The sequence below is a fragment of the Copadichromis virginalis genome, linkage group LG11, assembly GCF_057382275.1.
Source record: "Copadichromis virginalis isolate Kocher_CV1m ecotype Utaka linkage group LG11, C_Virginalis_male_GT1.1, whole genome shotgun sequence".
Lineage (NCBI taxonomy): Eukaryota > Metazoa > Chordata > Actinopteri > Cichliformes > Cichlidae > Copadichromis > Copadichromis virginalis.
The window spans coordinates 39,759,316-39,781,439 of NC_140628.1; the positions used below are offsets into that span (position 1 = coordinate 39,759,316).

Consider the following 22,124-nt stretch of genomic DNA (forward strand, 5'->3'; position numbering starts at 1 on the left):
ATAAAGTCAAAGACTCAGCGGTCCTGTTGCTCTATTTTCACCTGTAAAGCAGGAGTGGGGCAGGCGGAGGTTTACCCTGGTGCAGGTGTGCCGCGGTCAGTGGAAGAATCCGCGAGTTGCTTGTTGGAAGTTTAGGGGTTTTTTCACTGTAAAAAGAAGTTTTCTTCCCACGCACAGCGGACACTAATGTTTTTGTCACTTTTTATGGAATCAAACTCAAAGTAAGGTCAGTGCTTCCACGCTTTAAACGCTGCACACAGCTGTTGTCACGAATGTCGCACTCGCTTGTCACACTCGCTTACTGTCATGAGACATTCTCGCAAAAAAATTATGGTTTTAGTAACGCAGTAACGCAGCGTTCCTACAGGAAAGTAACGGTAATCTAATTACTGTTTTTGCAATAGTAATCCCGATTACTTTTTTCAAGTAATGAGTAAAGTAAGTATTACTCATCTCTGGTCAAATGTATGTAAGTCATCTCTAGTCTTCTCTGTCTGGATTTCAGGTTTCCACCATGTGTTGTAGATTTGTTTTTGGTGTTGGGGGGGACGGATGATTCAACCACCCAACCCTGCCCTGTTTCTTTTTTTTTTTCCTTTTTGTTTTTGCTTCTTGATAAATAAAGGAGAAATGTACTTGCCTATTCTACCTGCTTTTAAACCATTTAAAATTAAAATTCATAGTTTTATATGTGAATTATATAATGTTAAATTACTATTAAACAAATGACTAAGTATTTTAGGCTTTAGTTCACTTCAGCCATATTCCATATAAATCAGGTAACATACAAAAATAAAAATAGCTTCAAATGCAGTCATGACAATAAAAGAATATGACTTTAAGGACTTAACAACATTACTTCAGTTATACTACACCAGCACCTCTTATACAGGCACACTATTGCCCCTATCAGGTCAGTGAGCTGGGATTTGTTATTCTAAACATGAACTACTGTTACAGCAACAGACAATCGGGTTTGTTTTTCATTACTGGAAGAGATCAAATTATTGGTGGGGACAATTCAATAATCGCTGGATATTGGTGGGGACATGTCCCTTCCGTCTATGCCAAATCTATGCCCTTGGTTATAGATGGTTCAGGAGGTTAACTTGACCAAGCAGTCTTTTGGTTTCAGCTAAGTACTGTTTAGAATACCAGAATAGGGAGGATGGTGTAGGTTTATTAGATTGATACATATATACCAGAATCACTGTCACAACAGTGTTTGTTTTCATTCAAAGGCTTTATGGCTTTACCTATACCTCGTGAGCCCGTCTCTAGTCAAAATGCCCAGGCCGATTTTTTGTCCCAGTCCAGCCCTGCAAGTATCTACCGGTGGTGGTTTGCTGCGTGCATTCACCCCACTCTAGTAAGTGAAATGCACGTCCTCGAGTATGAACACACCCAGTCTTCGGTTTGAGTAATTTGTGCTTGGTTTGTCGAGAGCTGCTGTTGTTATTGTAGATGCTGTTAAATATTCCAATTTTTTGATCTGTGGGCTGAAGGAAGAACAACACTCGGTGTATAAATGCTCAATCAACAATCTCTTTATTCCATACAAACACTTTTGAGCATAAACCATCCGGATGGGAGATGTGACCTGACCATTTCTCACATTCTTATAGCTTCAACCATAATATGGCATAAAATAGCATAATGATCTCACAATGCCTAATGTTTTCCCTCTTATCATTTAAAGACTGTTGCTGGTGCTGCATTCACAGTAAACATAAATCATCCAGTATCCACTCTATTGCCTAATGTGGCTAAAGTTAGCAGTACCAGCATGAGCATCAGTACCTTTGATTGTTTAATCCTGTTGTTTGATAAGTGAGCCCCTCTTGTCCACATGTCACTGTCTTTAGCTATAAAAGGTCAAAGACAAATATCCTTTCCCTGCTTTTCTTCCCATGTTCAGATTGTACCATCGACGTTGCAATAGGATTCGACATTACTGACACGAGTGGATCCAACAACATGCTGATCAGTGACCACATCCAACACCTGGAAGAGATTGTCCATCATATTTCACATATTTCAACAGAAGAAAACTTGTGCTGCACTGGCGTCCCCCAGTCCCCGGTCAAGACCCAAATCGCCTTCCATTTGGTAGACAGTGATGGCAGGGCCTTGTATGATACAAATTTTGCAGACTTCAGTGAAGACGTGTTGAAGAAAGTCTTGAGCTGGAAGTTGTCCCAGCCGACCTACTTTAACTCTGAGCTGCTGAATTTCTACAAGGAGAAGTTCAAAACCAAATCCAAGGCTACTGTCAAGGTGAGACATGTTTAGATGAGTGCTGTCAGCGTTAATCTCGTTAAAGTGATGTTAACACCATGACTGCAGCAAATCTCTGTTAGTGAGCTAGCGCTAGTGAGCTGCACGGTGCTAACACGTTAATGAGCTAACCGCACTAACACGTTGATGCCGTGGGGTGATCTGCGGTAACTTGCTAAGGGAGATTTGCCGCTTTAATGTGGTTATGGCGTTAAAGTCATTTTAAGGAGATTAACGCTGGCAGCCCTAGTTTAGACCTTTCAGAATCCTTCAGTTCTCATTTTCACCATGAAATTATCCGAGTAACTGAATTGATATCCTGTGTTGTTAACATGCAACGGTGCTATTTTTCATCTTGTTAAAATTTAGCACATAAACTGCAGCCGTGGCTGTTGGGTAGCCAAATACTGCACACTACATTCAATTACATTAATTACTGTTACCCAGCATGAAGACTGCTAATGGTAAAGAGCTTTGTTTATAACACGGGAGTATATGGGGACTGACTCACTGCTGGAGCCTCTAGTGGACATTAGAGGAGCTGCAGTGTTTAGCGCTTCTGCTATGACTTCATCGTTCAGCCCTGAACATTACCACTTCATGAGGCATCATCCACATTAAACTGTCGGACGTGGTTTACTCTGTCGTTTAGGTCTTGATGATCTTCTCTGATGGACTCAATGAAAACGTCATGAGTCTACAGCGGGAATCAAAGCTGCTGCGAGAGTCTGGTAAAAACATGCATTTACTAAGATCACTTCATTCCCAACTTTGCTTCTGGTTTTCTCATTGTGTCATCTTTACTTTTCATTGCTCATCTTAATTGACATCCCCATGCACTTTGATCTGATGTTAGCACACAAATTCTTCAGTTATTACATTAGATGTATGGGCTAGTGTCCCATGTGTGTCCTAAAACATAAAAACGCATGCTTTAATTTTAATTCTGGGCTACGAGGAAGTCCCGTGGAGCAGAACAAGCGGAAGCACAAGAACTTTCCTAAACAACCAGGAAAAAGTGGTTTGTGTAGAATGACAGAGAGCTGAAAGAACTGAATATAATACTAGTGCAACCCCTCGGCCTCTGAGGAGACACACCTAAGATATCAATTTCCTACGTCGTCTTGTTCTCAAGTTATTACATCCGCAAGATCTTCATCAGACTTGCTGTGGCTCTCAGGTCACTGAGATTCAAACTAATCAAAGATTTTAATAGAAGCAGCTATGATATCAATTTGAAGCTCGAGCTGTAGCGTTCACATCAATGCCTTTTACAGCTGAGGGGTAAGAAGCACTTGGATCACCATCAGACTGGATCCATCTAATCTACGAGGAGAAGTTACTAAATATTTCTAGACCTAATCAGTTTGCTTGATTCAGATCCAGTGGAAATGTACGTGCACTGTGTTTGTGAAGCCACGCCGTTCCAGTCTGTTGTCCTGTCTGCAGGAGTCAGCGCCCTGCTGGCCGTGGCTCTCAGGGGCACTGACCACATTCAGCTACAGAAGGTGGAGTTTGGCCGCGGATTCGGGTACACCGATCAGCTCATAATCAGCATGCCGAGCATCGGCAGCACCATATTCCAACAGATTGTAAGTCAGTCCCATTGCTCATGAGTGCGTTTCTACCTTTTCTAAATGACAAATAAAGCAAGTTTTAATCTTTAGTCTGAGTAAAAAGGAGCCACGTTCATGTTATTCATATAATGTAAAAAATGTGAGTGAATTTTATTCAGAATAACCAGTAAAGGAGTCATGAGGTGAGATGAGAGGACCCAAGTGCAAAACATGCGGGTAGGTTGAAAGAAAAGTCACGTAAGCAACAAAGAAATCAAAGGGACAATAATCCCATCAGCCATTCAGGAGGCGGCTGACGGGAGGATTGTGATTGGACCAGTTCCCTGTTTCCATTTTTCCTGCTGACATAATCGTTCCTCTTAAAGTTTATAGCGAGTAATATTTTGATGAGTCCTGATTCTCTGAAGACAAAACGTTCAGTAACCGACGTTTGCCTCTTAAAGATCTTCACAAAGATCGTGCATTGTTCATGTATGTCCTTCGCCCCCTCGTCTGACTGCAGAGCACCGTGACAGCCCGGGAATGCTGCGGAGTGATGTGCAAATGTTGGGGAGACAAAGGCCCCCGTGGTCTTCCAGGCCCACGAGGGGCAAAGGTGAGTGTGAAACCCCAACTTTACACCAGGAATGTTTCACTATAGAACACAGAGAACATATCTCACGTTTCAACTGCAAAAATTCATCATTGCATGAAACTGAGCAGCAGGCCAGAGGTCTGGACTGCAGGCGTGCTGATGCAACAGATGCATTCTGCGCTTTAGCATCATCCCACTCAAACATGAAAAACACGTCTGCACGGAGCAGCTGCTGCTCTGATACCTGTGTATAGCTTTCAGCACTGACGGAGCCTGTCCAGATGTGCCAGCTGCCAGCTCCACAGGGCGGATGCTCCCTCTCCCACAGACCCATCCACACATGGATGGGTCTGACCTGAGATCAGTTTCCACTGTGCCTCAGTCCATTTTAAACGAGCTCCTCTCTGCACGATGGAGCTTTAACCTGTTCATGTGGACGGCAGCCGGAGCTGCTCTGGTGTCCATGACACGATTGTCCAAATATCATAAACTCTAATAACTAAAATATCATTTTAATATATCACGTTACTGACCAGCTGCCACTTAATCTAATTAGTTGTGAAATGTGTCCTGAAGGCTTTTCCAGCCCTTTGCTTTCTTTCTGATGGTTCTGTTTGCTTTATAAACAGGGTGAGGAGGGAGAGCGGGGTCATCCGGGTTTCCCGGGAGAAGAAGGAGTCAGTGTAAGTGCTTCTTCTTCATCCCACCACGAGCTCTTTCCGCTGTAAATGAGACACTCGCACAATCTACATTTTCAGATTTTCAATGTAAAAATTTCCAGATTGTTTTATTTTATTCAGTTATTTGTACATAATGTTCTCTGCTTTTGCACAGTCGAGCAGCGCGTCAGCACACGTTTCACTGCGTGTAACTATGCATGTGACAAATAAAGGATCTTGAACCTGATTAAAAAACTTCAAACCTGAATTCATTTCCATTAAAAAATTTGCTTTTAATTATTTATTTTGAATTTTCTAGTTTGTAGTTTGTGTTCTTCTTGTTAAAGTTTAAAATTCTTGTTAAAGTTCTTTTTTCCTACAATTGCCAGCTGCTTGCTCCTGTTTATGGGGGCTACCTAAAAGCAGTTGGCAATTACATTTTACTTAAATGCAGATGTATTATTGAGATAATATTCATATAACCTGATAACTGAAAGATGGACCTACAGGACGAAGCAGACTGAGAGCTCGAACCAGGTGCGCTGACTTTGCTTTTGTGTTGCAGGGCGAGCGCGGTCCTCCTGGACTTCCTGGACTTCAGGGGATCCGGGGCTGTCCTGGAAGCAGAGGACAGAAGGTACGCGATGTGTCATACCTCTGAGAGGAGCACTGCTGAAGTCTGATCATTACTCCATCACGTGGAGAAAATGACGCTGCAGTCGAACAGACGAGTTCATGGAGATGTTTTTCATGTCAGACTGTGTGACGACTGATTTTTAGCATTAACTTTTGTTCTTATCATGAAAAACAAGAGATAAGATAAGATAAAACTTTATTAATCCCTCGGGTGGGTTCCTCTGGGAAATTCTGTTTCCAAAAAAGCACAGCACCGACAGAAGTTACAGAGTTACAGGGGCGGTTTATCCTTCAAGCTCGGGTCCTCTACCAGAGGCCTGGGAGCTTGAGGGTCCTGCGCAGTATCTTAGCTGTTCCCAGGACTGCGCTCTTCTGGACAGAGATCTCCGATGTTGTTCCCGGGATCTGCTGGAGCCACTCGCCTAGCTTGGGAGTCATCGCACCTAGTGCTCCGATTACCACGGGGACCACCGTCACCTTCACCCTCCACATCCTCTCGAGCTCTTCTCTGAGCCCTTGGTATTTCTCCAGCTTCTCGTGTTCCTTCTTCCTGATATTGCTGTCATTGGGAACCGCTACGTCGATCACTACGGCCGTCTTCTTCTGTTTCTCTACCACCACTATGTCCTCTGATATGAATTGCACATTTCAAGTATGGAGTCTATTGCACTGTTGACTATTAACAAAAAGTATTGCACAGTGAGGTGCAGAGGCACTACAGCTTAGTTGTTCCCCCCTCCTTTGTCCTCCTGTCTCCCCTCCCTCTCCCCTCCAGAGAGGAGTTAAACAGTCTGATGGCGTGTGGGACAAAGGAGTTTTTAAGTCTGTTGGTTCTTGTCTTGGGGAGAAGCAACCTGTCACTGAACAGACTCTTCTGGTTGTTTATGGCCGTGTGCAGAGGATGCCCAGCATTGTTCATAATGTCCATCAGTTTCTTTAATGTCCTTTTCTCTGCCACTGTCACCAGAGTGTCCAGCTTCATGCCGACCACAGAGCCAGCCCTCCTGATCAGTTTCTCCAGCCTGGATGAGTCCTTCTTTGCTGTGCTGCTCCCCCAGCACACCACAGCATAGAAAAGTACTCCAGCAACCACCGACTGGTAAAACATCCTCAGGAGCTTCCTGCAGATGTTAAAAGACCTCAGCCTCCTGAGGAAGTACAGTCGGCTTTGGGCTTTTTTATACAGGTGCTCTGTGTTGCATGACCAGTCCAGTTTGTTGTCCACCCACAGCCCGAGGTACTTGTACGTGTTGACCACCTCCACCTCCTCCCCCTCTATCTGAACCGGCAGTGGACCTTCTCTGGACCTCCCGAAGTCCACAACCAGTTCCTTAGTCTTTGAGGTGTTGAGTTGCAGGTGGTTTGTGTGACTCCATGCGACAAAGTTCCTCACCAGACTTCTGTACTCCTCTTCCTGATCATCCCAGATACACCCCATGATGGCCGTGTCATCTGCAAACTTCTGAATGTGGCATAATTCAGAGTTGTAGCAGAAGTCAGAGGTGTACAGGGTGAAGAGAAGAGGGGACAGCACAGTTCCCTGTGGTGCTCCTGTGCTGCTGACCACAGTGTCAGACGTGATGTCCTTCAGCCTGACAAGTTTGTTTATAGTTTGTTATAAATATATCACACAAATATTAAATATATCAGACGTTTAATCGAATCCAAATAACTGAAAGATTCCTGTGAAGCCGGGCTGAAAAAGTCAAACATGAGCGCTTTAACCATTAAATCTGCTGTTTGTATCTGCAGGGCTACCGAGGCCTCTCAGGCAACAAGGTGAGTGACTGAGGTCTGCTGACACTGCTGCATTTACTGGAGAAGTGACAGTTTATCATAGATTGAGCAGTGAGACGTAACAGCTGATTGTGCTCCAACGCTGCAGGGGGACGACGGGGAGGATGGACTGAACGGCATCGATGGAGAGCAGGTATGAACATCTGTGACTGAGGCCTTCTGATCAGTGACGCGTTGCTAACACCGTTACTTTTTCACTAACCAGTAATCTAACTAATAATTATTTCTATTGTTAAAACAAGAAAATTACTTTTTTTCAACACACAAACAGTTGAAGCTGTCTTCAGCTGCGGGGGGGGGGCTGATGAGGTGGCTCTTCTGTGTTGAAGCCAGAGGGGGGTTTGGTTTCCCTGATGTATAAATCCTGGCACAGCGCGCACTCCGTTACTCTGTGTCGGGCACCTGCAGGCCAGTGGACACACTGGTTTGAGTCAAGGAGGCCCTGGAGTGGCTAACATTAGCCTCAGCTAACGTTAGCTAATGTAGCTAATGACTAACATCAGCTAACATTAGCTAATGTAGCTAATGTCTAACATCAGCTAATGTTAGCTGCTAACATTAGCTGAGGCTAATATTGTAATGATTTTTCTCCTCTTTGTGAAACAGAATGTAGCCTGACAAACATCTGGGCTGAGGACAATGTCCCACTGCTGACTGAGGCCTTTGTTCCTTGTGCTGTGTTAACACACACCTGAACACAGCTGTGACAGACATGCTGACACCTGCTGATGAGCAGTGAATTTATCATCACCTGGCTCCTGCTGTTCAATATAATCATTTGAATGCAACTGTGGATTAAATTATACATATAAGTTTAAATTAGATAAATGAATTATTACATATGAAAATTATTCTTTATATTAACATTTACACATGCTGTATTATCCTAGTGATTTACAAATCATGGTAGGAGAGTATGATGGTTTATGTCACGTGACTGTGGAAGAAGAAGAGATGACGCGTTCTTCTGGTTTTGTTTGCAGGGAGAGACGGGACTCGGTGGACTGAAAGCAGAACGAGGACCTCCGGGAAACCCAGTAAACAAAAACCACTCAAAGTTTCTTTGCTTCGTGCTGCATCAGCTCTGATCGTTGTTACCTAATGAAACGATTGATCCATTTTACTGTTATTGTTTCTGTTTTCGTTTTTTTAAATGTGTTTTGACTTCAGCTCGTAAAAATGAAGCTGTGAGCTGTTGACCTCTGACCTCTGGGTAGGTTGATTGACAGGCTGAAATATCATCTTTAGGGCATCCCGGGGACAGGAGGCGAGAAGGGGCTGAAAGGACAGAAGGGACTGAGAGGAGACCCGGTGAGTTTCGGTGCTTTCATTTCAGAAAGGTCGGCAGTCACATGGACTTTTTTTCCTAATTATTTAATATGTGGGAGCAGGAGGGGGACGAGGAAGAGGAGGAGGCAGGTCAAGTTCAGGTTGATCAGACTGCTAAAGCAAAATAAACCTTTCATATTTCAGGTTTTTTGTTTTTACAAAGAAAACCTGTTTCAACAGCCTGAATATGAACAATGTCCTGAAATAATGACTCTTTAGTTTCTGCACATATTTTTATGATACAAAGATTATGGTGAAGATATTTGATCGTGTAGTTTGTCTGTGCCCGTCTGATCTGTCTAACAAATACAAATAAGCTGGGATTTATCGAGAGCTTTTCCAGCCTGGTGTGATCACACACTACATTCACTCATGAAACACTTTATTTACAACAATAATCCACAAACGTCGTGCTGTCATAAAAACCCATCACAGAACTCTGCATGTCGATGTTTTCTCAGGATGTTTTTGTGTGTTTAAACGTTTAAATGTCACTAATGTCAGTTAAAACTAGGGCTGTTCGATATAACCATATATATCGATGACGATATAAAAACGTTCTTTCATTTTACGCTATCGTTTGTTTCGTGGTGTCGCAAAATAAAGTGTTTACGGCAAAATTTTTTCATGGTTTTGATCACTGTAGTGACTATATTCATTTCTTAAAGTTCTGTCTTACTCTTATATGTAATATAACCACACTACAGACGGACAAGCGCCTGTTTTTATGCGTTGTCGTTTGCAACAACGACGGTAACAGCATCGCGTGTCCGCTTGTTTATGTTCCACATAAACCTTTCACAATAAAGCTCAAGATCCTGTTGAGACTTTTCAAAATAAACTGAATCACGTGAAAGAGCAGATTATTTACAGATGAGAAGCAAAAAAGAGCCGCCAGGTGCTAAAAAATAAAGCTTAGACTCCAACGTTAGAACAGGCTTTTCCCCGCAGCACGCCGTGTAATAAATACTCACAAAGAAAACGGCGGCCGTTACAGCTTATGTCTATGTTTCATGCATCGGTTAAAACACTCGACGCACAGCTGGAAACACTTCACACAAGTCGAGCTGCCCGAGATTCACAGACTTTACAGAAAATGTTACGTTTTTGTGATTTATATCGTTATCGGACGATAAACGTCAGATATCGGGATATGAGATTGTGGTCATATCGCACAGCCCTAGTTAAAACTGTAATATCGGCTCTTTCTTCTGTCGGAAAACCCGACAGCTGATCGCAGCTGGGAAACAGCTGGAAGCTCCACTTCAAGAACCGAACACTGTTTTTGTCTGACAGGGCACCCCGGGTGTCGACAACAACAGACCAGGACCCAAAGGAGACCCCGGCAGCCCAGGGAGACCAGTAAGACACGTCCACATCTTTATGTAAAAGCTGAACGTTAGCCGCCATGATGCCACTAGTTTACCGTAAATTATCTACAGAGACTAAAGCTGATTTTCTTATCAGGCTGTAAACGTTTTTAATATGGACTGCCTCTAAAATAGCACTTGAATGCTCAGAGCACTTCGTACAACATGCCTCATTCACACAAGCACTTTTTCACTCTCTAACATTCACCCTCTGACGATGCATCAGGGAGCAGCTCGGGTTAGTATGTTGCCCAAACCTCCAGTTAGTAGATGACCTGATCTACCTCCTGATCTACAGCCAACACGAGTGTCTATGGAGACTGACTCACTGCTGCCTCTTCTGGGCATCAGAGGAACTGTGCGTTTTTGATACTAAAGTATTTGTTGGGTTTCAGGGGATGCAGAGCCTGTTGTTCACCGAGGATAGGTTTCCAGTCTGTCCCAGAGAGACACACAGTCATTCACACTCATACTCACACTTCATACCTTCAGAATCACAAGTTAACCTAACGAGCATGCCTTCGGACTGTGGAAGGGAGCTGGAGGACGCGGGGCGAGCATGTGACACCCTGTCACTTTCTTTTCAGAAGAGAGGATGCCATTGGATCAGACAGTCAGTTCTGTTCTTAGCTGACAGGAGTGCGTGGTGTGGTCTTCTGCTGCAGTACACATCTGCTTCAAGTTTAATGTGTTGTGGATTTAGAGACGTTTCCTCTGACCTCTGACATCAGTGAGGTCGTTTCTCTCAGAGATCTGCTGTTAACGCTGCATGTTGTCTTTTCAGAGCTTCCTCTGTAAATGATTGTGTGGAAAGTCCCAACAGATCAGCAGAATAGTCAGACCAACCCGTCCTGTACCAACAACCATGCCACATATACACCTATATGCATTCATTTGGTGCCACGTGATTGGCTGATCAGATATGTGGCCAGTGATTGAACATGAATGTGAAGCCAATACAGAAGCATCCTAACCTGGTCGGCAGGGGGCGAGTCCTCTGGTCTGATTGGATAGAAGTCTATGACAAAAGGAGCGCTGAACACTCTTTGGTGGATTTATGGTTCCAGTTGCTAATTTAAAGTGTTTCTGAATAAAATGTGATTAATTTTACTTTTAAATCAATAAGCCCACCTGATGTACATCACAAATGAGTGAAGACTATATGAGCTGGTCCTGAGTAGCTCACTCAGGATACAAAGACCAAAATGTTGAAATTACCAACCAGTGACTGACACCATGCAGCCCTGACCTTCTCTGGTGTACGGTCTGAGGAAAGCCAGGCCAAATGGTCACAATATATAATTATAATATTTTGACCAAAGTATATAATTCTGTGGATGGACGGGCAGAAGGACAGATGGCTGGATGCAGTTATCAGAATGTTTTTTAATCCACAGGGTGGTCCTGGTCCAGACGGGTACGGGGGTGACAGTGGACTAGATGGAAACCCGGTGAGATTTCTCAGAAAAATCGTTCTTCTGTTTCTCTCTAAGAGAAGCTGTTTTCATGAAGAGCAGTGATCCTCACACAGAGACTCGGGTAGGAAGGTGCTGCTCTGTGCTGCAGAAAGACTTCAGCATGATGATGGTGACATTTTTTTCTTGTGCAGGGTCGTAATGGAAGAAGAGGTCCCAGTGGTGAGAAGGTAGAAGACGATATGAAGCAGCATCAGGATTATACCGTATATCTGTGACTGTACACAGACGTCTGACTCTGTTTGCAGGGGTCACCTGGTGAGAAAGGAAATCGAGGCCCTCCCGGTATCCCAGGTGCTGCTGGGCCACAGGTGAGAGTCCGGTTCTGTCGTGACGGTCTGCTTTGTGATTGGACGCACGGCAGGTTGACCTTAATTGTGAGACCGAATATATTTAACTCAGAAAAGACGCGACTGCCTCTGCTGTAGTTTAACCCCTCCTCCCCGCACTCAGCCTTCCTCTCGCATCGCTGCTCTTACTATGAATGTTGTGGGAACGCTGACGGTCATTCAGAGTGGGAACACCCTCTGGTCAAGTCCTCAGTTCTGATAAAAAGAGTGATCAAACATGCAGCCAGAATTATGCCAGAAGCTTATCGACAGCTACCAAGAGCGTCTGTGAAGAACTTTGAGACATTTAGCCAAATATTAGTATGTTTATTTATATTTGAGCCTGTGTGTGTCACGGTCTGGCTGGCAGACCGTGGGGATGTGGGGAAAGGAGGACCCAAAACGCAGACTCTGCGATGCAAACAGTGCTCTTTATTCACAGTGAAAAACTGTAAACACAATAACTCCCCGTTGCTCCCTTGAACCCCGTGTGCGTGCTTCCCTCCGACGTCTGTGCTCGTGCTCGTGCTCCCCGCTGTTGTGTTTCCGCACACCCCGTGCGTGCTGCCTTTCTGGACCACTCTTCCTCCTGCAGGGAAACCATAGAGGCAGCCGTCAACACTAACCCTCGGCGGGCATATACGAACAACACAGACATATGCTGACACACTAACTTGGTACGATAACTCAATGATCCCGCGCCGGTGGGAGCTCCAACACTCTCCTAAGTAGCTCCCCCGACGAGCCCTGATCACCAACAGGTGTGGCAGGAACTTCAGGTGTGGCCAGTCCTTCGCAGGGCCACACCTATCAGGCCTGCAGGTGGCTGTGCTCCATCCTCCAGCCACACCCGCAGACATACACACGTATACACCCACACCCTGCCTATACATACGAGTGGGACACAGACTAACACAGCATTGTGGAGAAAGCACACATCACCAAATACTAATAATACTAACAACAATAACAACAGTCAAAACTGGTCACGGACCCCCGAGTCCTCCAGAGCCGGGTCCGTGACAGTGTGGATTAGAGAAAATCCATTTGGTGCACGCTAGTGCTGGGCCATATCATACCATCCACGGTAACACCGGTGTAATGTTGGGCAACGATAAGAAAATGAAACATGGCGATAGAATATGGGTAAAACGCGCATGGGCTGTGCCTTTGTTTACATACGCACATGGCGGCGACGCAGAAGGAGAAGAGCGAAAGTGGATCGTTGAATGAAACGATGAACCAGAACTGGTTTGTAAAAATGCTGCAGCTTCACTGGTGTGGAACTGGTTTAGCTTTCGTCCGTCAGATACACAACAAAGCACTATTTTTGGTAGCGCATGCTAGCGGGCCGTCGTTATTACCGCGTTGTTTGGAAAATACGGCGCACTTAAAATCCATCCTTTGATTTGTCTGAAAGTCGACAGAGCCCCTTATAATCCCGTGCGCCTTATGTATGAACTCTGGTTGTGTTTACTGACCTCAAAACGATTTTATGTGCACGGCGCTCGAAAATCTGTCAAATGTTTCAGTACGACTTTGCTAAGCTACGAAGCCGCACCGCTTGATGGATTGTTGGAGCATTACGGCTGTCGTAGGCGGAGCCTCGCAGAGTGATACGTACTGTGCTTCAGCATAATGTTACCGTATTGTGTGTGTATAACCTCTTTTTAAGTGTTGTGGATATTATACATGGTTATGCTGAGGATATGTCGGCCAGTTTCCACTGGAAACGCCTTTTGGTTAAACTGTCAGTTTGCACTGTTAAATGTTTATATAACTTTAATGCAGATAAAAAACAGCTGCTTGTTTAAGTGAAAACACATTGATGAGGTTTTTTTGTTTTGTTTTTTTGCACTAATAAAGTTGAGGAGTTCTTCTTTGGCTCTCGGAGGAGGCGGACGCACTTTTTCTCCTCTCCCTCATCTTCCCTGCTTATGTCCTTGTCTAGTCTCTTTTTTTTCTGTATTCCTTTTCCCTGGAACAGAGAGGGAACAAAAAGGAATTATGAATTTGATCAACTGGTCCCTAAATGCAATTGACACCCCTTCCTCAACGAGAAGTTTGGGCTCGAGTGAGACTGAGTGCTGAAGATATCTACCTATTCGGAACCATGATAACAGGGTTCTGGCTGATCGGAGCTGGCTTGGCCCTAACTTATCAAAGAATAAAGAAAGCGGAACCGGCTGTTCAAACCCCCACAAGGCTGCCCGCTGGGATTGAAATGATAGGAGAGGTTTGTGTATTGTAGGTACGGTCGGCAAGGTCTGTCATCTCGGTTGTGGGCAAAAGACCTGCAACTGACACATAAAGGCTATCTCATCTCATCTCTCATCTCAATTTGTCTCGTGTCAATTATATCGTCAGTTATATCGTTATTGCAAATTTTCAAATGTATATCGTGATAAATATTTTTGGTCATATCGCCCTGCTCTAATGCACACTCTCTACGATCGTTGCACACTGGAAAAGGTTTAAAGAAATCATTAAAAATCCAAAATGACCTGAAATTCATGCCCGTGATGAACATCTGACCACAACTGTATGTAACCACTACGCATCATGTTCAAGTCGCTGGGCCTGTAAAGGGATCTCCACTGCGTTGTAAGACCCCTCGATATGTTGGAACTAATAAGCTGTTTCAAATATTGAAGTCTCAACTGTTCAAGAGCCGTGATTCAGAGCCAGGCTAACAGAGTTTACAGCTGAGGCAGTAAGCTGTAAATGTTCTCCCGCAGGCTGCATCTGGTTGAATTTAGCATTAAATTCCTGAAGGATCATTGACAGTAACTGTACACATTATTCCTTAGAAGTTTTGTTTTAGTTGAATAGGCAGAAATCCCCACAGGACTCGAGAGGTGCCAGTTTAGTCTGTGTTTTTGCATCACTCCGGTTACACTTTGGCTTTCGCTCAGCTGGATTTGGCAGATTTGTGCTGGATTTGGCCCATGGACAGACTTCCAGAGAAATTCAGTGGAACTATTCATGAATTTCTTTTTTCTCTGTCAAACCACAAAGCCAGATAGGATGCAGTTGCAGCTCTGCTTGGTATAAGTTAGCAACTTAAGAAAAGCTGTTTCTCATTTAGTGGAGTGTATTTGTGAACACATGTTGTATAACAGTCTCATGGGCAGTGTTCACGTCGACAGAAAGTGATATTCTCCGTCTGCACATTCAGGCCGCCGTACGTTCATGTGATGAGCTAAAGCATTAGGAGGTATCACACAGACACAAATAAGCTCACTGTTGATCTGAAATGTGGCCAACGTCAGATCGTACTTCCCCAAAACATGACTGCACTGATCCACACCATGACTGTTTTCTCAAAGCAACATATGAAATCCTGCGCTCTTTAAGACGAGAGCGGCTGTGACGATGTGTGAATGACGCCGTCCTGCTGTCACGCTAACACAGTGTTTCTGTTTCTTATGTTCTCTTTGCTATTGTTTAGTTTCCTCGTTCTTCCAAGTGTAATCATTTGTACTTCCTGTTGGTTTAGTTTGTTCCCTCCCTGGTTAGTCTGTCACGTCTCTCGTATAAGTTCTGTCTCTGAGTTTCATTCATCTGTTTTCCTTCCTCCCACCTCATTATGTTTGATCTCTCCCCCATTCCCCGTGTGTTTCCACCGTTTGCCTTTGCCCATTGTTGCATCGTCCCATATTGCTGCGAGTGTCCCCCCTTTTCCTTGCTCTTAGTTGCTTGTTCCTCACTTTCTCAGTTGTCTAGTTTCACGTCTGAGTTACGTTTTTTTGTATTTGGTGTTTTGCCTGCCTTAGTTAATTCTTTTGAGTTTTGAGTCCTGCGTTGGCTCCTCCCTCTTCCTGGCACACAGTGCTTAAATGACACCAACCAAATTCTTAAGGCAGGTGTTCCACGCCATTTGGTCAGGGACACACAAAATTATTCCAGGTGAATTACTTAGCCTCAGGCCCTGGTGACTGAAAAACATCTGGTCTTTCCATAAGCTGTGTCCCAAAACCTAGGCCGCATCCTTCGGAGGCCGCATCCTTCGGGTTGTCACACAGCTGAATAACCATCAAACAGAAACTGATTAAATCGACGTGTGAGATGATAGAGAATTGACTCCAGTATCCTGTTATATATACATAGACTCCCGGCATCTGTACTAGGATGTACTTCATGCATGACGTCATGAAGTTTGGCCGTAGAAAGGATTCTGGCAGGCGCATGCAGACAACCACACGCTGTCTGATCAGATTGCACTGATTTGCTGTGTTTGTCATAGCTCTGTAATTATTGTTTGATGGAATGTTTTCCAGGATTGACATCCTAGCGCCCTTGTTTTTTCTTGTTCTTTTAATTTCCTAATTTTATTATTATTTTTCAACACTTCGTTGTTTTAGAAGCAATACAAATAAAGTGTAGTGACATATATATTATTATCAGCGTACACTACAGATGACTACTAGTGTACAGCTATGCAGACTATCCATCAGTCATCATTGATTGGAAGAGCAGAGGTGTAAATAATCACCAGTTATCAAACTGTGATGACCCTGCAGGGCCCTGCTGGGGACAATGGGGAACCTGGACCCAAAGGAACACCTGGTTTTCCAGGAAATCAGGTGCGTTCATCAACTAGGCTGTATGCATGCACTGACCAACGAGTTCAATTATGATGTACTGATTGTGTTTTTCTAATGAAGCATGTGTCTGATTAAAGGGAGTTTTGCATGAGGAAAAATACCAACATTGCTTTTTTTATTATTATTATTGCTTTAAAGGTCATTTAAACATTTAGACATTTAAAGACTTTAGAAGTATTTCCAGTGGCTGCAACATAAAGAGTGTTCAGTGTTTGCATGATGTGAATAGAGTGAACAGTGGCAGCTCTGCTCCTCCACAGGGTGAACATGGATCTGTTGGAGAACCAGGGCTACCTGGACGTCCTGGCCCTAATGGGCAGAAGGTGGGTGACATCGCTTCCTTTCTTTGCATTCAGGAAAGCTTTTAACCAGAATACCCATGTAGCCCGCGGCTAGAGGTCAAAACCCAACCCCTATCCAACTACAAGCTTTAATGACCCCAATGAGATTTTGTGTCACAGTCTGGTTGAAGCAAACTGTGTGAATGTGAGTAGATAATAGTGGAAACAGACTTAATATTAGCTGAAAGCGAGCTGTTTATTGTAGGCTGGTAAACAGTAGTGATGGGCAGATGAAGCCCCATGAAGCACTGAAGCTTTTCATCCAATTGGTTCACCCCAGCGCAAAGCTTCATGAAGCTTCATTTGCTCTAGCAGGACACCTACTGGACGTAAAAATATTAGTTGGCATGAATTTGAAGAGTGTGGCATTTTGCACACAGCCTGTAAATGTCAACAACAAAAGGAGTGTGTAAAACATGTATATTGTAGTGATGGCAGTATACTGTGTATATTTATAGTGGCAGTATGGGAAATGATTATTTGGAAATGCTTGAAATGGAAATGATCATTTACTGTGAGGTGAGGTGTGGTTGGGGTGTGGACAGTAGTTGTGCTTTTGTAACGTTGAGGTATGGACAGCTACACACTGAGGCTTTGAGCCTCAGTCCTGCCTGTTCACATTTTATTCTGTAAAAACTAAATTTTCACTGCTTTTACGACCTTTTTAGTGGGGAGAACATAGCTGGGATTTAATGATTTAACAAATCTTTTGAATCCTTTGTCCTCCACAATGCTAAATGGCTGGGAGTCCTCAATCACCATGCTGACCAGGTCTTCATCTATTTGAGATTGTTCTCCTGAGGAAAGACAATAAAGACAAAGCACAAATATAAATATCACACACGTAACTTATAACAGTTGTATAATATTGTTATATCATTTAGTAACATTACTGCATGCTATATTATCATTGCATTTGATGGCTCACCTGGTCTTGCTCCACAATCGGTGTTCCTCTTATTCTCATGCAAAGCTCTGTAGTGCCTAAGCATGGATGTTGTTGTTATATCCCAGCTCCCTGGCACATAGCAAACACTTCACCTTGTACAAAAGTCAAGACAGCTCAACATAGGTTTTATTGCACCATCAGTATCATGAAAATACATCTTCTGTAGAAATGTACATACCTTGTTGGGAGGAATAAGATCAAAATGTTCCCACACAGGGGAGGACATCCTCCTCTTCTTAGCTGGCTCCATTCTCTCCTGACTTTCTCTCCTCACTCTCATAAACCTCCAAACGGTCTCCAAACTCTCTCTAACCGCAACTCTCCATCAAACACCCACATTTTGAATGAAGTCTGAGGGTTTATATCGCTGTCATAGCTCGCGGCAAAGTTCGAACCACTTCATGAACCAGTCACGTGGTACAGCCGGGCAGCGAGGCTTCGGACGTCATCATTTTCAGCTCCTCCCATAAATGAAGCAAGCCTCGATACGCGCATCGCGGAAACGCCCCCTCCATTACTGGACACACGCTCCGAAGCCTCGATACAGAACGTCACATCACTAGTAAACAGCACAAAAACAAAAGGCAAAGGAGAAACTAACAATAACCTAAACTGGGTGAGCTAAATATAAAAACACTAGAACAAGGACCTAGAAACCTGAAGACCTGACATGAATCCATAAACCTAGAGGCATGGAAACAAAGCAGACGATTGGACGAGGAATGAGTGGAAACACACACTAAATACACACAGGAGGTGATGAAGCGGAAACACAATGACGGCACAGGGGAAGTGAAACTAAACACAATGAACATGGGACACCAGACCTCTTCAAAATAAAACAGGAAGCGTAATGACACGCAGACATGAAACACGTGAAGGCTGAGGGAGACTTAAACACACGGGGTGAAGACACCAGGGGACTGTAATAAACAACAGCAACCTCAGTATAACAGAAATGAACTTAGATAACCTGATGAACTTAAACATAAACCATAAACATCCAAATGTATAAAAACTCAAAACGCTGGGTCAAATGGCCCAGGATCGTGGCCATAAACCACAGCAGCAGTTTAAACGTTTAAAATGTGAATAAAACTGGATTCAGCCTGTAAATAATGTACTCTTTATTTATAAATGGAAAGATATTTTGGCAGGGTTTTGTTGGATGGGGGTGTAAATTCTGATGGAGAAATGTCCATGGTTGTTATTTAAGGGCCAACCAGGAGAACCAGGTGTGAAGGGTGCTCTGGGACCACCAGGACCCAGAGGAATGCCGGTAGGATCCCGAACATGAGCTGAGCTTGTGTATATCTGTAATTCAATGCAGTTATCTCATGCAAGACTTTCTCTGTGTTCAGGGTCTGGATGGTCGTGACGGGTTTGGACCTGAAGGACCGAAAGGTTCAAAGGTAGAGCTGAACCTTAATTTGACATCAACCAACAAAAACTGAATGAATTCTGTTTTCATCAACAATGAAAAGCAGTAAGAAGAACGCCACATGGTTTTAGTTTCAGCTATTCGTTTGATGGAGGAGAAGATGTTCTGGTTCTCTCAGGATACACCGTGGTTTGTGTCACTGGTGACCCGCACCCAAGCTCTGTGCTGGCACAATCCAAAATGTTCCCTCCCAAGTTTTCATAAGAACCTGAAGAACCTCAGTTTTACCAGGATTCAGAAAAAGGAACGTTCGTCCATTTTTCACTGGCAGTGGTGAAGTGATTGAGGTCTGGGAGGCTGTTGAGATTTGGGGGCTTAGTGGAAAAATACAGCTTAGTATCATCTGCATAGGCATGGGGATGTCTTTGGTGCTGTTCAGCTGGACAATGATGTGGGTAAAACAGATTTACACATGTGGCCGAACATTTTAGAAAGTCTTAATCGTGAAATCGTTGCTTCTTCCTTTCTCTGTACAGGGAGATGCTGGTTTTCCTGGTTACCCTGGTTTACCGGTGAGTCCTTCCATTTTCCACACACTAAAACTTTGATGCCACCATGTGGTTCAGCCAAAGTAAGCTAGAAGTATGTTGGACTCTGTGGTGATTGAGACACGGCATTTTGTCTTCAGGGCGACGACGGTGCGAAGGGACCGAAAGGGCATCCAGGATCCAAGGGGAACCGGGGTCGTGGGGTAAGAAAGGTTTCTTTGATGTCGCGTCACTGAGACGTTGGCTTTTTGCTTCTTCTGTGATTTATGTGTGACCCATACAGGGGAACTCAGGCATGCCAGGAAAGCCAGGTGAGCCTGGAGGTGACGGATATCCAGGACACAAAGTACGTTTAAACTGCATCTTCACCTGCCTACCTTCACTCTCATTAGCACGTCTAATAATTCTTTGAATGATGTTATCTTCTAAGCAAATCTTTCAATAAGAAAAAGCTCATTTAGTTTTTAAATTAAATTAGACAGAGGACATATTAAAAGATGGAGCTGCCAGGCAGGATGAAAAGAGAAAGACCTCATAGAGGTTTCATGGATGTATTTGGCGAGATCATGCAGAGGGTTGCTGTGACAGAGCAGGATGGTATCTGAGCTGGAGGCAGATGGCTGTGAGCACGTCCTGGTTACTGATGGACGATTTCAGTTCAAAAAGCTGGTAATGACACAGCATCACAAATTGCTGGGATCACTGTCCATAGGAACAGACATCACACAAGATCCATCCATGACTGGCAGACTCCAGCAGTAACGCTGCATCCTGTTCCGTTGTCAGGGAGGGACCACATCAACGTAAAACCGGCACCATGTAAAGGAAGCGGGTCATCACCCTGTGGAAGCCACAGATAAAAGTCACATTTGATTATCCTCCCAAATAAACTTACAATAATCTCTGTTTTTCCTCCATCCAGGGCCCGAAAGGTCCTCCTGGGAGCAGAGGCCTGTCTGTAAGTCCACCTTTAAATCGCTTCACCTGCTTAAAATAAATATGTTGTTACAAAGAACATTTTCTGTCGTCTCAGGAATGCGAACTGATCAACAAAATCAGGGACAACTGTGGTAAGTGTCATCGCTTTAAACACGTTTGCAAAACAATGATCAGCTGTTTGTTTATGAGTTTTTATGTAGAGGATGGAAACTAAAACGAACGTTTGTGGAAGCAAACTGCAGAGTACGAGCGCTGTGATAAGTGAATGTGTTTCTGCTTCACACAGCTTGTTCACACGGTACGTACGTCTCCTCTTAGTGAGAACAAACATGGTGAGTACAGCACAAAGACTTTGTCCACAGATGCCGACTGACTGAGATCATCGGGACATATTTGCACCTTTTTATCTGAAACTGTCTCCAACTGCTTGGTGGATTTTACTGAGTAGCAGAAGTCCTTTGTAACTTGTAACTAGTCGTCTTTGAGTATCTGTTAATCGGCCTGAGCGTGTTTCCAACACCGCGGTCGTTTCACTTCAGCTCTTCCTGACGTTACCTCCTCCAGGTGAGTCACAGTGTCCGGCCTACCCCACCGAGCTGGTGTTCGGCTTGGACATGTCTGACGACGTGACTCCGACGGCCCTCGAGAGGCAGCGCTCCGCCCTCCTCCACCTGCTGGAGGACTTGAGCATCGCTGAGAGCAACTGTCCACAAGGCGCTCGCGTGGCTGTGGTTGGATACAGCGCCTACACCAAGTACCTGATCCACTTCCAGGACTACCATCGCAAGACTGCGCTGATAGAAGCTGTGAAGAACATCGCCCTAGAGAAGACGTCCAACAAACGCCAGCTGGGCGCCGCCATGCGCTTTGTGGGTCAGAACATCTTCAAACGAGTGCGAGCTGGGTTCATGGTGAGGAAGGTGGCCGTGTTTTTCACCAATGGAGCGTCTCAGGACAACACTGACATTCTTGCTGCCATTATGGAGTACCGGGCTCTGAACATCGTCCCAGCAATCATCTCCCTGAGGAACGTTCCCGCGATTAATCAGGCGATGGAGGTGAGTTTGATTTAGCCTCCATCAGGTCCATGGTGAACATGCTAAAATTAGACGATACATTACAAATGAATTCTCAAACATGTTTCATAGTTTTTCTGTTGTTGGAAAAAACGATGTTGATGAATTAACCTGAACACTTTAAACTGCACCATCATGCACAAAATCATCTTTCATTTAGTCTGACTTAAAACCTGACTGAGACCATCTGGGGATGGGAACCAAAAACAGCTTTTGTAGGAAACCTGTTGCTGATGCTGCCCAGACAGACTTTACCTTCC

General features: G+C 44.2%; 1 protein-coding gene and 2 long non-coding RNA genes across 3 annotated transcripts in view; 1 reads left to right on the forward strand and 2 right to left on the reverse strand.

The window, feature by feature from the left end:
* Positions 1-22,124, forward strand: part of LOC146699522 (collagen alpha-6(VI) chain-like) — a 47,178-nt gene that overhangs the window by 15,744 nt on the left and 9,310 nt on the right. Inside the window, exons 9-33 of the mRNA XM_085472497.1 lie at positions 1,919-2,277; positions 2,930-3,008; positions 3,727-3,869; positions 4,357-4,449; positions 5,058-5,111; positions 5,653-5,724; positions 7,476-7,502; positions 7,609-7,653; positions 8,504-8,557; positions 8,769-8,831; positions 10,146-10,211; positions 11,617-11,670; positions 11,829-11,864; positions 11,943-12,005; positions 16,547-16,609; positions 16,891-16,953; positions 19,137-19,199; positions 19,282-19,332; positions 19,838-19,873; positions 19,990-20,052; positions 20,133-20,195; positions 20,772-20,807; positions 20,883-20,919; positions 21,075-21,086; positions 21,353-21,846. Of these exons, the coding sequence (XP_085328623.1) occupies positions 1,919-2,277; positions 2,930-3,008; positions 3,727-3,869; positions 4,357-4,449; positions 5,058-5,111; positions 5,653-5,724; positions 7,476-7,502; positions 7,609-7,653; positions 8,504-8,557; positions 8,769-8,831; positions 10,146-10,211; positions 11,617-11,670; positions 11,829-11,864; positions 11,943-12,005; positions 16,547-16,609; positions 16,891-16,953; positions 19,137-19,199; positions 19,282-19,332; positions 19,838-19,873; positions 19,990-20,052; positions 20,133-20,195; positions 20,772-20,807; positions 20,883-20,919; positions 21,075-21,086; positions 21,353-21,846 (2,189 nt within the window). The remainder of the gene's footprint in view (positions 1-1,918; positions 2,278-2,929; positions 3,009-3,726; positions 3,870-4,356; positions 4,450-5,057; positions 5,112-5,652; positions 5,725-7,475; positions 7,503-7,608; positions 7,654-8,503; positions 8,558-8,768; positions 8,832-10,145; positions 10,212-11,616; positions 11,671-11,828; positions 11,865-11,942; positions 12,006-16,546; positions 16,610-16,890; positions 16,954-19,136; positions 19,200-19,281; positions 19,333-19,837; positions 19,874-19,989; positions 20,053-20,132; positions 20,196-20,771; positions 20,808-20,882; positions 20,920-21,074; positions 21,087-21,352; positions 21,847-22,124) is intronic.
* On the reverse strand, positions 12,436-13,766 carry LOC146699524 (uncharacterized). Its single transcript, XR_014922853.1, has 2 exons — positions 12,698-13,766; positions 12,436-12,612 (listed from the first exon to the last, which is right to left on the reverse strand). It is a non-coding gene; the product is annotated as an uncharacterized LOC146699524 (long non-coding RNA).
* Positions 17,689-18,421, reverse strand: LOC146699525 (uncharacterized). Its single transcript, XR_014922927.1, has 2 exons — positions 18,099-18,421; positions 17,689-18,012 (listed from the first exon to the last, which is right to left on the reverse strand). It is a non-coding gene; the product is annotated as an uncharacterized LOC146699525 (long non-coding RNA).